This window comes from Rhizoctonia solani, chromosome 14 (genome assembly GCF_016906535.1).
Source record: "Rhizoctonia solani chromosome 14, complete sequence".
In the NCBI taxonomy this organism is placed as follows: Eukaryota; Fungi; Basidiomycota; class Agaricomycetes; order Cantharellales; family Ceratobasidiaceae; genus Rhizoctonia; species Rhizoctonia solani.
This window is the reverse complement of record NC_057383.1, coordinates 907,748-922,121: the sequence shown is the minus strand read 5'-3', so window position 1 is coordinate 922,121 and position 14,374 is coordinate 907,748. Positions and strand designations below refer to the sequence as shown.

Genomic DNA, 14,374 nt, shown 5'->3' with positions numbered 1-14,374 from the left:
TTCCCGAAATTTCTCAGAAAATTCCAAGCCGATCAAAGCTATGAATCCAGTCTGTTGTCGTTGACTCGGATGACGAGTATACACTCTTCGGCGTATGGCGTGCTGGATCGTGACGGGGGCGTCTAAGGGTGAATAAGCTTATCAAAACATGTCCCTGAGTCACGTGGATTTTTGTCCGGCACAATGCCAGAATCGGCGTCTTTCTTCCATTCTGGTCCACTGCCGGGCATCACTTTACGACTCGATCGAAATAGCTCGGTGCGGTACACCACGCATATGGTGTAATTGGCTCTAAATGCACGTCATCACTCTGCTCATAATCCTCCAGAACTCGGTCTGATGTGGCTATGGATGGCACAGTCAATCGTTTGACTCGACCCCTATCGGTTTTTGCCCGGACTCCGGGAGAAGTTGCTGGAATATTGGAATTGTCGATCCTTTGGTATCTAAAATAGGTCCTTTGAGATATCCTTCCAGGTACAGATAATCCCTTTTTACTATTACTATGAATAACTGGGTATGAACAAACGAGTAACTTGTAATGAGCCCAAATAAAAACGCAACAACTCTCGCTCAGCCTGACTGAGTATAGCACCGGTACCTCTCATTGCTTGCTCCCTGCCAATTTACGCAGTGCCAGCAATCCAACAGTCCCTTAGGATCATACTTCTTCTTAATCGACACTAGTCTGTCGTAATTCGATCCCCAGAACGAGTCTAATCAACCCAATTTCATCAGTATTGCTCTCACTCCCGAAACGACAAGACACCTACTCTCATGATCTGGCTCGCTCACATCCGCCTCGTTCTGGTACGCACCGGACCCGGGAGTAATCGCTCTCAACTTGTCGGCCGCCGCACTGACAGTGCTATACACCGCAGCCTGTTGCTCAGCCGTGGAATTATAGTTCCAGAATCCGACAAGCAATGTGTGCCAGAGAGCATTTCGCCACGCAGGAGTGACCGAAACGTCCGAAGGCGATGTCGCATTGTAGCTGTACGGAGCTGTGACCATGATTTGCGCGGCGCCTCCGACGGTAGTGAACGCAGAGAGCATTGCGCTGAGAAGTGCAGAGCGTCCTTCGGCAGTCACAAAGTTCGCGGCAGGAACAATACTGCACCAACTTTTGGTAAGCTTCTTTCGAATCATGGGCGAATGGTGAAACTTACCGAGTGGCCATCGTAAATGGTCTCCCAACAGGTGCAGCAGCATTCGCAACAACATTGTTAAACAACGGCAAAAATGTGTCGTATGAGGTAAACTCATTCTTGATCACATCTGACCCAAACGATGCCACAACCTGCGTCAATGGCGCCATAGACGCTTCGGCTTCCGTCCGGTTCAACTTGGGCGTCGCAAAGATCGCATAATTAGGACTAATGTACCCTCCCCATCCATCCTCGGCCCATTGAACCGAATTTTCAATAATTGTACTCATGTATGCGACAACATGCGCCGTGACGGGGTTGAACTTGACGAAAATACTTTGAGTGGGGATTTTAGGCTCGACCCGGCTCGTAGCTTCAAGAACGACACCGAACGTGCCACCACCTCCACCTCGGAGCGCCCAGAATAGATCCGAGTTTTGGCATGCATTGGCGGTGCGGGTTAAACCGTCTGGAGTGACGACTTTGAATTGCAAAACGCGGTCGACGCCGAGGCCTAGCGTGTTGGATAACATGCCGTGCCCTCCACCTTGGACCCACCCTCCGGCGGCTCCGACGGTCTTGTCAGTACCACCAAGGAAGGTAAGGCCGTTGTCTTCTGCGAATTGGTACAGGGATGCAAGGTCCTGTCCTGCGCCATAGGTGACCGCAGGGGTGGCGGCGACAGAAGAGCATGAATCAGGTTGGAATTTGGCATTGTAGTTGATCTGCAAGGACGATGAGCCATGAATGCGGGGGATCGACGAATAAGACGTACGTATTTGATGTTGTGCGTCCAGAGCGTCAATGCGTTTGGGGCGCTCGAACGCCCTTTGTAATCGTGCTGGAAAAATTAAATTGCGAAATTATTACCCAATTTAGCATTCAAAAAGACTAATTAAACCTTACCCCGGAGTTTTTAATAACCAACGGAACAGATGTCAATCGGGAAAAGACAAACGCAGCGATGACGTCGACTCCGTTCCGGACGTCGATCTACGGAAGAAGAGGAACGAGATGAGCACGAGTTTGGGGAACAATGAACGGGAAGGGGACTTGCATAATAGGCCGATACGCCGCCCTGTGCACATGTCGCTGGGGGCGTGAATGCGGCTGGGTTGGATGGGTTGGTATAGTCGAGATAACAATTTTCTTGCGTCTTCTGGCAAGTCTCCCATTGGGTCTGTCGTAAAGCATCAGCTCACAATTTTGTTATCAGGGACGAGAAAAAATACTTGCATTGATGTAAGCACCAATGTGATCAGCTCTGAACACATTGCTCAAATAATTCGCTTGAATAGATGAGCAAGTGTTCGCGTTCAATGAGCCAGTTGAAGTTCCATTGGCAAAGCATGGCCTCGAGAAAGGTGCGCCGTTAGTGTAGAGTCTCCCACCGACCACACCGTTCAAGACGGTCCACACGGCCTTTGGAACCTTGGTGATCGCTGGAACATAAGTCGTGTTGGCTTTTTGGAACTTGGTTGTAATGGTGCTATTGTTCTCTTCGGCATGGACAGAGAGCGTAGCCAGGGCTACAAGACCAGCAGCAGTCAACCCGCGAACCATAGCTTGAAAGAAGATTACAAGGGAGAAGATGAAAAAGAAAAAAACCGAAACCACAAGGATGCTCGGCAACGCGATAGCTGGCTTAAGAATAGTCGACCGGCTATACTGTACATGCACATTCTGTCTCCGTGCCTTCCCATTTCAGCATCAGAAGCGCTCTCTGTTTCCTAGGTACGCGTGTATTCCCGTTCTGGAACGTCCCGGACCCGCCGGAAAGAGGGACTTACCGAGAGCCGGTGTCGATCATTTGTTCATTGAGCCAATCAGCCGTCGTGGTGAGGTTTCGCCTAAAGCCTTATCCTCATTTCGAACCATTAGAAGTTTAATAGATGCTGAGAGTCGTTACGGTTCATAGGAAGAAAGATTGCTCCCAAGCGACGCGTGAGTAACAGGAGTAGAGGCGTTCTATGGTGCGATGACTGAAATCCGTGAATCAGAATCTCGGAAAAAGGTACCATTGATGAATCTGAATCGCATATAACCGGGAAACAGATACTCCGAGATTATCCTAATTTACCCCGGGTTTCGCGTGAAGTCAATGTGCCACCCAGCTTTAGCATTACTCGTATGCTTCATACTTCTAAATTCATATCGCGCCAGATTCCGCTGTTGCAGTTTGTGATTATGCATATGATCCAGGGTTCAATTTAAGACATATAGATTATAGAAATTGTTATGACAGGGACACAAAGCAACATTTTTTTAGCCGGACTGGGGGTAGCAGCGATACCGCCTGTTGCTTGCGCCTTTCCAGTTTACACATTGCCAGCAGTCCAATAACCCATTGGGATCATACTTCTTCTTGATTGAGACTAGTCGGCCATAGTTCGAACCCCAGAACGAGTCTATAATGCATATTAGCTAAGCCCTCACCAATAGAGCTCGGGTACTTACTTTCGTGGTCAGGCTCGCTCACATCAGCTTCGTTCTGGTACGCACCGGACTTGGGAGTAATTGCTCTCAATTTATCGGCCGCAGCACTGATCGTGCTATACACTGCAGCTTGTTGTTTGGCAGTCGAGTTGTAGTTCCAGGACCCAGCAAGTATCACGTGCCAAATGGCACCACGCCAGGCGGGAGTAACAGACACATCAGAGGCCGGGGTGGCATTGTAGTTGTATGGAGTAGTGACCATGATTTGGGCTGTGCCACCTACTATGCTGAATGCAGAAAGTGTTGCGTTGAGGAGAGAAGAACGATCCTTGGGGGTGAGGAAGTTCGTAGAAGGAACGATCCTAAATAGGAAGCATGAATACTGGAGTAAATCTTAGTCAGAGTGAGGCGCGACGTACCTACTGGCCATGGCAAACGGTAGACCGACGGGGGCGGCACCAGCATTAGCAACAGTTGTGAAAAGAGGGAGGAAAGATTCATAAGAAGCAAACGTGTTCGCAATCACGTCGGAGCCGAATGAAGCAACAACCTGAGTGAGAGGTGCCATCGACGCCTCGGCCTCTGCGCGGCTCAGTTTAGGAGTTGCGTAGATTGCATGGTCTGCCTGCGGAACAAATATTTGAGTACCATGTTAGTTGATGTGACAAATTTTTGACTCACACTAACATAACCTCCCCACCCGTCCTGCGCCCACTTAACAGAGTTTTTGATAATTGTTTGCATATAGGCAGCTACATGTGTTGCCAAGGGATTGAACTTGACGATTATGACCTGCGTCGCTATTTTTTTCTCTACGCGACTTGTTACCTCGAGTACAACCCCAAATGTGCCGCCGCCTCCCCCTCGGAGCGCCCAGAATAGGTCCGCGTTTTGACATTTGTTGGCGGTGCGTAGGATACCGTCGGGTGTGACAACCTTGAACTGAAGTGCTCGGTCGGCGCCAAGCCCAAGAGTATTGGACAGCATACCGTGTCCTCCGCCCTGGAGCCATCCTCCAGCAGCACCAACTGTTTTATCTGTGCCACCGAGCACGGTGATACCGTTGGCTTCAGCAAACTCATAGATCGATGCAAAGTCCTGTCCTGCGCCATACGTGATTGCGGGGGTAGCAGCAATTGAAGAACAAGTGTCGGGTCGGAATTTTGCCTCATATTTAATCTGTATAATGCATGACTTTAGCACAGAGTAAATCGGAACAGAAAGAAGCATACATATTTGAGGTTGTGAGTCCAAAGTGTTAATGCGTTGGGTACGCTGGAACGGCCCTTGTAGTCATGCTAAGCAGCGTTAGATATGGAGCCAATCGTAAAAGTACTCTCTTACACCGGAATTCTTGATGGCCAAGGGAACTGAGGTTACGCGGGAAAACACGAATGCCGCAATCACATCCACTGCATTCTTGACATCGATCTGTATTTTGATTATAGTATGTAAGAAGCTCAGAAATAGTACCATACTAGTATACTTACGTAATAGCTGTTGACGCTACCTTGTGCACAAGTGGCTGGTGGTGTGAAAGCCTCGGAATTCGTAGGATTGGTCCAATCTAGTTCACAATACGCCTGCGTCTTTTGACAGCCTTCCCACTGAGTCTATCGAAAGTAAACATAAAGTATGAGCTTTGATGTTAGCGTTGAATGATATGAACACACCATCATGTATGCGCCAAATTGGTCGGCACGAAACACTGAAACCTTGTGAGCTTCGTTTCGTTCCAGTACACAAACTTTGGATCTTACCATTACTTGTATAGTTGGTCTGGACGGTCGAGCAAGAGCCCGTTGAAGTCCCATTCCCAAAGCATGGTTTGGAGAACGGAGCCCCATTGGTGTATAACCTTCCACCGACTATCCCATTCAGAACATTCCACGCGACTCGGGGAACTTTGGAAGCGTCGGCAACCGGAGTGGTTTTAACACTCTGGAACTTGGCAGTGATGGTATCATTGTTTTCTTGTGCACAAATGCCAGTTATCGTGATGATGGACGTAGTAAAGAGGCCTGCAATCGAACGTCCGCGTACCATTCTCAGAAAACGTCGAGGTCAGCACAGGCAAGGAAGGTTACCCACTTTTGCCCGGGGCATGGGCTTTATAACACCATTGGCGCGAAGGCTAGTATATTAGCAGTAATATGCCCGCGGGCCACTCGTAAACCACGATGCATTGCTTCTTGTTGTGATTTCCTAATATATACGGAGAAGCGTATTTGAGTGACCACGAGGCTGTAATACATTGGACGCAGTCGGCTTGGTTGACTTTTCCAGTTGTCGTTATTGCCTAGCCATCATGGATATGAATCCATCCCTGGATGCTTACGGAAATGAGGCCGCACCATTTATTTTGTGTGCCGACAAATGCGCTTTGGAAACCTCAACAAAACTCCACGAGTATGCGATAAACCATCGGACTCTTGCGCAAGTATATAGGAGAGAAGCCGAACGTAAACCTACTGCTACTGGAGTTCTACGAGCACGCCTTACCGGAAGCTCAATGTTATGATTTAAATGAGAACAAACATGGTATAATTGATCTCCAAAAAGCGGTGTGCATGTGTGCTAAAAACGACAGGCTCCACTTCAGTCTGTTGGAATAATACCATCAAATAGCTGCTAGTTTTAGAGTGCATGTTTTGATTTTTCAAGAGAAATGCATACATGACCTACCGCATTCGGTATGACTCAGGTATACCTTTTGGGGATCTAACCCCGTAGGATAATCTCTATATCCAGTGCTTATCCCGAAATGCTGAGATTGGTTATACAGTGTTGGTAATTAGGCTTCTGCTGTGCGTATTTCTGTTATTGACATACCCGAGTGACCCGAAGCACGCGGCATGTATGTGGCTATGCCCTCCGACCAAATTGGGGCAAAAGGCGCTTGTTTGTATGTTTTGTAACCAACTAGACTATGTTCAAATGACACTTTAGTGCATCATACATAGCTTTTTCCAAGTAGAGGTATAATTGTAACAACGCCCAAAATGTGATGGCCATTCGGTTTTCAGCACGGCGTCGCAATGTCAATAGTAATTTTCAAGCCGATACATTTATATATGTGCTAGCATATACCATACACACGAGAAGGAAACCATACAACAGATTACAGAGACAGAAGCCCTTCGCACATGCATATATGCGACGGATTCTTTTAAAATATCCCACTATCTATTAAAGCATATGAATAAAGTTGAATAAGTCAGCAGTCAACCCTGGTAAGTTAGCAGTGATCGAGGTTTAGTTCAAATACATATGGCAAGCGCCCTGATGTTCATAAGCAATTAGGCTCTGCTTTCAACCATGGTCAGATCCTTATTCGTCTCCTATCATGTTCTCCATACACCCAAGCACGATTTCCATCAATGGTAAATTTTGCTGGTTTCTACTTTGTGAGTGTCATTTTTCTCTCGTACCCCTATTTATGCGTCTGATCGCCATGCATGTGATTGGACTCGTCTACAGAACAGTTTATTGCCTCTCTGGGGCCCTTGAAGTGCAGGGCAAATGATATAAGAAGCTTTGCGTAGAAAAAAAAGTGGGCGAATACCTTTGCCCCCCGTGCTTGTAAGTGTAGCCAATCACAGCGTACACGTACCCAGGAGCCCGCAGAGCCAAACATTGGTTTGATGATCTACAGACACTGTTGCAAGAGACCAGACTATCTCGCGCCATGTGTGGGTGCAAAGGCTGATGTTTTTGGACGAGATATACTTCAAAGGCTGATCAGACTGATGACGTTTGAGTGGAAGTGTATCTGGTTCAACGTCGATTTGACAGAGCTGTAGTAGAAGGTCAAGTTCTTACAGCCCGACCTTCCAAATAGTGTTATTCATTGATTATTAGTTGGAGGGTGCGTAATTTAGCAGAAGTACATATGTTTGGGACAGTAGAATATATATTCTACTGTCCCAAAGTATCTCAATTATAATTCTTGCAGATTAAAGCTCTTAGCACATTCTCTATATTTTATGCATTCCTTCCGAGCTCAAGAGGTAGATTGTACGCTGACGATAGTTAAGTTCCTGCTATACATGCTTTTATTTTTCGTGTACTTAAACGACCAAAAGAGCAAAGTATGTGCACTCCCATTATCCTCTCTAGCCAGGCCGAAAAAAGCAATCAACTGGGTTAAATCTAAATGGTATTATAGTACACCGCGGGCTACCTCGATCTCTTCCCAGTAGAAGGTCACGAAAGGCCAACAATACAATAATATCTGGTCTACATTGCAACGTTGTAAAACTCATGCTGAGGCATCCGTGTACACAAACAAGAGGCCACACAATAAATAATTAGGCAGGAATCATTGACAAATTTTTATCACTGGTTGTCAGTAATAAGTCAGAATCAGAGCCAGAACGAAAGTTAAATGTTATTACTTACGCAAAAGTCATAATTGAATGCAAGGTCCCCAAACCGTAAGGCTATCTGTACGTCATGTGCAATCTTGATGTCTGGACACGCTTCTGAAAGTTCCCTCATGACAGTTTCTGTATCAATTTCTTGCCTGTCAGTTTGAATGTCCCTATAAAAGCGGTTTCGATAAACTCTCAGAGAGCGGACTCTGCAATGCTGGGCTAAAGGCTTGAATTCGTTCAACGACAATGGGCTGTCTACTACAGCACAGAGGTTTAGTCGGGGGTACATAGTTGAGTCAGCGTCTTGTTGGCCAGAAGTTTCAACAGGTTCTGGCTGGTCCAAGGGGAAAGACATGCAATGTGCCAAAATCAAGGTCTTGAGGTGAGGGGTTGAGGGGAGTATGCTAAGAGGATGACGGACCGAGTCCAAATAAAGCTTCTCTACGTTTGCGCGCTCAAGAAACGCCTTAGTGTGTTCCCAGGACGATTCTGAGAGCTGCATGTCGGCACACTGCAAGACCAAGTTCAGTGGCCGGGGGCCGGGCACAATAAACCTGACTAATTCAAGGTGCCCAAACTTGTTCTCCTGAACCGGCTCAGCATCAACTTGTAACATCTCAAGATCGGGAAGGGATACGGAGACATCCAAATATTCTGCTATTCGAGAAGTAACATTTATGTTACTCAACAAAACACGGAGTTTGGGACTGGACTTGAGAATGTTGATGAGCTGCCACTCGGGGATCGAACTCTGACCTACAGATGAGCCAGTTAACCGCAGCTCGACAAGGTCATGGTACGCCCGACTTGTCCAAGGGGGATAGAGCCCAGTCAGGTCCAATACGTTTACAGAGGCCAATACAGTTTCAAGATGGGCATGCTCTACCGGTAGTTTCATTGTCCACATTCCGGCGTTCGTCTGCTCGCGATCCGGGACAAAAAATCCAAAAAATCCGCAAGAAGTAACGATCTTAGTGAACGAACCAGGGCTGCACTTCAAAAAGAGGCTAGCGATTGCGGGATAATTTGCATTCGACAAATCGTTGAGGTTGAATTCCTGCAAGTTGAGCTCCAAAGATCCCACACGGGGTGCAGCAACTGCGCATAAGCCCACCATCGAGTTTTCATGGTATCCCTCCGTTGTACATAAGCCATTCGGACTCGGTTCCGGCAAGGCCGAAATGTGAATATCTAGCGGTAGCGTACTCGAGCGGGAGATATGTGATTGAGCGCGGTTGAGCGAAGGGTAAAACGATTTACATAACGAGGGGTGTAGATCGATGCGGGTCCAAAGTGAAGGAATAGCGAGAGCAATATTGCGCCACCGGGAACAAACGAGAACCACTTCGTCTATGCAACGGGGCTCGACGTCGCGAGCCATTTCGAATATGCGCCCAAGAAGTTCAATCGGGAAACGGTTGATAGGAACGGCGTCGAGCGCGTAATTACGGGTGACCTTGATTGCCGTTTTGGCAAGCTGCATTTTCACGTCATAGGACTCAATAAGACCTAGTTCCCGGTCGACTTGCTCAATATAGTCAGAGGTCACGTTTTCTGGGTCAAGCCCTTGTAAACAGACGTCTTGGACTTGGGAACAGATACGGACGTAGTGATCGAGTGCTGCTCGAAGTCGGTTGCTTGCACTCCTAAGTTCGTCGATCATCTTTGGGAAAACGCTCGGTAGATGTACTTAGTGGGGTAGGATCAGGATTGGAACGTAGTAGATTATGGGTGGATTCGAACGCAACGAAAAAGGAATCTACAAGCCGCTGGGCGTTTACTTGACCCATTTCTAATGAAAAAATGATTCCTCCCATTGTCTCGCGCGCCCATAGGAGATTACGAACCTCAATTAAATGTAGAAAACCACAGCTTGAAACATGAAAGATAAACATTTTACTGGAAATACACTCCAAGACGACCACAATGATCCACCCGAGTACAGACAAGTAGAACCCAACACAAATATTCTTCAGAAACTCTTTCCCATTAATGTGAACATCTTCCAATAGATACTGATTCACATATGCAGAAATGAGCCCACTATTTCTCCCCCGTTATACGACAGGAAACTCTTTCAGTAAGGAGCCATACATGTAAGCATCAGAATTACTGGTTCTTGCACTCTTCGGCCTTTTCTGCTTCGCCCTTCTTCTTGGGAGCAGCGGGCGCACGTCGAGGCTGGCCGGCGTCCGAGTCACTGTCGTCCTCGTCTTCGTCCTCCTGCGAGAAGATATTAGAGGAGATTCGCCAGCCTGGGAGATAAATCTTACATCTGACTCTTCTTCTTCCACGTCTGAAAACTGGGGCTCAAAGCGTAGCGCTTTGCCGGTAAAAAAGTCGACAGCACGAGGAATAATCTATATGAAAGAGTATTTAGTAACGTGGTGAGGTCAATGGTGCGAAATAGAGGATAGTTGGATAAGGAAACCGGGTATTCATCCCATCCAATACATTCCCAACCAAAACAACAAAATGAATAGAGCGAAAACTTACCTTTTCCTTGAAATCTTCTCCAAGTTGATAATCCAATTCCAACTTTTCTTCAAGTTCTTCGAGCTCCTTCTCTTCAAGCTCGTCGCCGTCGACAGCGAACCCAGCCTCGATCAACTCAGGATCGGATGAAGGGGGAACAGGAGGGGAGAAGAAATCAAAGAAGGATGGAACGGCCTGGGTACGACGGACGAGGCGGGTACGGTTTGTGTCTGTTTATGACAAAGTAAAAATAAGCTGTATGCGCATATAAATGAAATTGAACTGGGCCCCACTCTTGTTGCGCTGCTTCTTGATCTCGACAGTCTTGGTGAGATCCTTCTCTTCTTTCCATTTGATCTTTGTGCCCTCTGCTCGCGCGTACATGTATTCTCCACCATAACCAAGCTCTTTCTGTTGGGATACTATCGTTAAAACAGTATCCGTGAAATTGCGAGAGACTGACCTGGTAATAATAGCTCTTGGTCAATTCCTTGTTCTCGAAGAACGAATTCTCTTCAAACACAAAGGTAAGCTTATATCCTAGAGCCGGCTCGGTGATATACTCCAATCTATTCGGCGTTTCATCAGCAATGAGCATAGAGGGTGATGGTATCATTGTTGTACTTACTTGACGTCTATCAGACTAGCGAGTGCCTCTTCATCGCGTTCGGTAATCAACTGTTGAAGCTCGATGTGATTTCTGAGAGCGGTAAGCCAGAATTGAGGAATGCCCTTTGTTGGGGTATCAGGCTCCTTGACCTCTTCTGGCTCTTCCTTGCGTTTCTTGGTCGAAAGCTTGGCCAAGGACTGGGCAAGTTCGTCATCTTCATCCTCCTCTTCCTCCTTGTCCTCGGCCGTGATGGCTTCACCGGCTGCCACTTCCTCATCTGTGGGTTCCGCATCTCCAGCCAGGATAGCCCGACGCCGTTCATAAAGTGGCGTGTATAATTCAAGGTACTATAGCGCCAAAAAAAAAAACAAAGCGCGTTTAAGGCTCGTTGAAAATTTCCAAAAAATGACGAAAACACGCACCTTCTTCTCAAGCTCGAACATTTCGCGTTTCAGTTTCGCTTCTAGCTCGGTTTGTTTGTCCTGAACCCCCTTGAGCCCCTCGACGCGACGCTTGACCGATGGGGGCAAGCTTTCTACATATCCGGATGACCGGCCGACGAGACCAGCGAGGCGGCCTATGCATGGATAGGGTTTGCGAAAATTTCCCAGGTTAATCTCCCCAATCGACTACAAAATTAATATCACACGCACCCGAAACAAGGTTATAGATTGCCTGAGCGGTTGGGTCGGCAGCACCCTCCTCAACGTCGTCGGCCATATCCGCATCTTCATCGATGGTCTCCGGGACCGTAGGGCGAGAAAGGCCTATACGCGACGCATAAGCCACCGACGGCTCCACAATGGGAATATATGCTCACCCTGGGAAATAGGAGCGTTGTTCAGGGGAGTGTTGACTGGAGTTGGGGCCGTCTTGCTTTGAGAGGCACCCCCGGCCCCAGCAATGTCTCGAGCACCCGAGTTGGACATGGCGTGGTCGATGAACGAAAATGAATCCAAGTGCGGCACAGGGCGACGCGGTCAAACCCACCTGATTAGCAAATCTCATCGGCGCTTGGTGGGATTACGCAAGCAGGTATTATGTAATGGTCGCCATTAGTTTGTTCACGACCACTTCTGTTATACTGGCGCGGGCCTGCTACGATGCCGGCAGCACGAAACAGAAAGTCCAAGGCAAAGCGACCCCGCATTCCGTCTGAAGACCGTACTGATGGCCCTGAAAAGCGTGCACGAAACGGTGGCGAGTCGCCTCTTCCCACCAACCACTCAAACGACGAAGTCAACAGACTCAGAGACAGAACCCGTGCCTCCTGGCTCAAGGGAAAGTGGAGAGAAAAAACACCAAAAAGAACTCTGATGTCTCTTGCCCAGGCAGCCGACGACTTGTTTATCGGCACCTCCAAACAAGGCGCTCTGGCAAACGCGGCGCTTTCACAGATCCAGTTAGATACATCTATTCTAGAAATTGCTTCCACAGTTCATGGCTCCTCTCCGGCCTCTCCAAAAGACGTTCCGATACCAGAGACACCCATTGTCAATATCAAAGAACAGGAATTGCAAGAAGAAATTGACCGTTTGCGTAGCCAGCTTGAACAGAAGGATCAGGTTCGTGATCTACCAATGTTTGCCCATCTTTATTCACATCCTTGACTAGATCATTTCTCGCCACGAGAGCACCATCGAGACTGTGCAAAATTCTGTCCATTGTCCTGTCTGTCTTGATCCATTATGGAAGCCATTTGTGTAAGCCCAAAGTCTGCAGCGACTCTCTTTTCTGAACTTTTTTTAGAGTCGTACCGTGTGGTCACATGGCATGCCAAGGATGTTTGATTAGCTGGTTTACCTCTCCACCCCCAGGTGCTGCCGACCACCCAGACGAGCGACCGAGACCAAAACGCAAAACTTGCCCACACTGCCGAGGACTAGTGATCTCTCGCCCAGTCGAGGTGTACGGCCTCGGAGGGGTCGTCGCTACTCTTCACCCTCAACCTCCCGTTCCATCCCTTTCGAATAGCGATGCACCGGCAGATCCTTGGGGCGATATATTCCGACCCCCACCCCCTCGTGCTATGCGCGACGATGAGGACGGCGTTCGTCGCTGCCCAGCCTGTTTCTACGAAATCTGGGATGGAGAATGCGTAGGCTGTGGGCTCGCGTTCTCAGACGCGAGCGGGGATACCGCCTTTGGGAGCGACGACGGCAGTGTCAGCGTTTTCGACGACGAACCGAGGAGCATATATAATGGCGGAGGAAGCTTGTACGGGGGTACCCTTTATGGTGACGAGGGAAGCAATGCTGGCAGTGGTTTGAGTGTCTACGGGGATGAAGTGGCTCCTGTCTTTGATTACCCTCCTCGCGGCCGAGTATACGAGTCGTATGATGAGGATGACGACGAGGACGATTCATTCATCGACGATTCGGAGCTTCCGCGCCCACCTCCTGCCGCATACTTTCACCATTATGCGGGCTCGGATTCGGAAGATGAACAGGAAGACACGGGGTACCACAGTGCTCGCGGGTTCCGATCGTCCCCAGCCCCAGCCCCAGCCCCAGCCCCGGTCCATTCATATTCGCGTTCACGTTCACATTCCAGCTCTGACCTGAGCGATGACGACGAAGACGATGAAGAAGAAGACGACTTCCTCCCTGGTCGTGGCCGTCGTGGTCGTTCTGCCGAAACCGAGACTTTACCTGAAACGGCCGAAGAAGCCGACGACGAAGACGATGACGAAGAAGACGAGGCCAGCGTGAATCCCAACGTTGTTATCGATATAGTTTCAGACGATGACGATGATGACGAGCCGCCGGTACGGGTTGCAGGCAGACGATCTGCTGCTGAACGATGGGGAGGATGGAGTCGTGACGAAGGAGAGCCTCCTCGAGGTCGGAGTTTATCCAGACGGCGGGTCATGTCTCCCGAGGACGGTTCAGAGTCTGAGTACTTTAGCGATTAAGCAACGGGTGCATGCACCGTATTTTCGGTTCGTAGACGGTATTAAGGCTATGCTGTGGTATATAATTTTTTCGATGAATATACTATGCGGTTCCAATCCTGTAGTCGCTTTTTATAGTGGATTCTGTAACGGGTTTCTTCTGCACAATACATTTGTACAATATCAATGGGCATAAATGATCAATGAACGTAACCGTCGGCGCAATATGTCCCTCTCTGGACCGATAACAAACTTGAATTATCCTTTGCAAAAATTTGCGCGTCCCGCCTGGTCATTGTTATATGCAGTTCAAATGGCATTTTGCTACTTTTAATGTCGAGCAAAAAGCGAGGCCTCGCCCGGATTCGAACCGGGGTTACAAGAAGGCGAGGTAAGCTCAAAATCTTGAGTGATAACCGCTACACTACGAAGCCTT

The 14,374-nt window shown here is 48.3% G+C and overlaps 5 protein-coding genes and 1 non-coding gene across 6 annotated transcripts; 1 reads left to right on the top strand and 5 right to left on the bottom strand.

Moving 5' to 3' along the window:
- Positions 1–38: 38 nt before the first annotated feature.
- RhiXN_10917 (FAD-binding domain protein) lies at positions 39–2,711 on the bottom strand (the record flags this gene model as incomplete). Its single annotated transcript, XM_043330732.1, has 8 exons — positions 39–122; positions 631–716; positions 774–1,114; positions 1,170–1,873; positions 1,924–1,989; positions 2,055–2,141; positions 2,171–2,328; positions 2,381–2,711. 8 exons carry the CDS (start codon positions 2,709–2,711, stop codon positions 39–41), a joined length of 1,857 nt encoding a protein of 618 aa, XP_043186077.1.
- Positions 2,712–3,413: 702 nt separating this feature from the next.
- Positions 3,414–5,630, bottom strand: RhiXN_10916 (FAD-binding domain protein; the record flags this gene model as incomplete). Its single annotated transcript, XM_043330731.1, has 9 exons — positions 3,414–3,556; positions 3,606–3,946; positions 4,004–4,209; positions 4,266–4,763; positions 4,817–4,882; positions 4,929–5,015; positions 5,075–5,197; positions 5,258–5,292; positions 5,345–5,630. The coding sequence occupies 9 exons, from the start codon at positions 5,628–5,630 to the stop codon at positions 3,414–3,416; spliced, it is 1,785 nt and encodes a 594-aa protein (XP_043186076.1).
- Positions 5,631–8,127: 2,497 nt separating this feature from the next.
- Positions 8,128–9,623, bottom strand: RhiXN_10915 (F-box-like protein; the record flags this gene model as incomplete). The annotated part of the gene is made up of 2 exons (XM_043330730.1): positions 8,128–8,218; positions 8,248–9,623. The coding sequence occupies 2 exons, from the start codon at positions 9,621–9,623 to the stop codon at positions 8,128–8,130; spliced, it is 1,467 nt and encodes a 488-aa protein (XP_043186075.1).
- A 446-nt stretch (positions 9,624–10,069) lies between these two features.
- Positions 10,070–11,974, bottom strand: RhiXN_10914 (Nucleosome assembly protein (NAP); the record flags this gene model as incomplete). The annotated part of the gene is made up of 9 exons (XM_043330729.1): positions 10,070–10,183; positions 10,234–10,320; positions 10,457–10,665; positions 10,729–10,846; positions 10,899–11,004; positions 11,064–11,392; positions 11,468–11,622; positions 11,699–11,812; positions 11,866–11,974. The coding sequence occupies 9 exons, from the start codon at positions 11,972–11,974 to the stop codon at positions 10,070–10,072; spliced, it is 1,341 nt and encodes a 446-aa protein (XP_043186074.1).
- Positions 11,975–12,148: 174 nt separating this feature from the next.
- RhiXN_10913 (Zinc finger, C3HC4 type (RING finger) protein) lies at positions 12,149–13,959 on the top strand (the record flags this gene model as incomplete). The annotated part of the gene is made up of 3 exons (XM_043330728.1): positions 12,149–12,610; positions 12,660–12,748; positions 12,795–13,959. 3 exons carry the CDS (start codon positions 12,149–12,151, stop codon positions 13,957–13,959), a joined length of 1,716 nt encoding a protein of 571 aa, XP_043186073.1.
- Positions 13,960–14,288: 329 nt separating this feature from the next.
- On the bottom strand, positions 14,289–14,372 carry RhiXN_12451. Its single transcript has one exon. It is a non-coding gene; the product is annotated as a tRNA-Gln (tRNA).
- Positions 14,373–14,374: the final 2 nt, after the last annotated feature.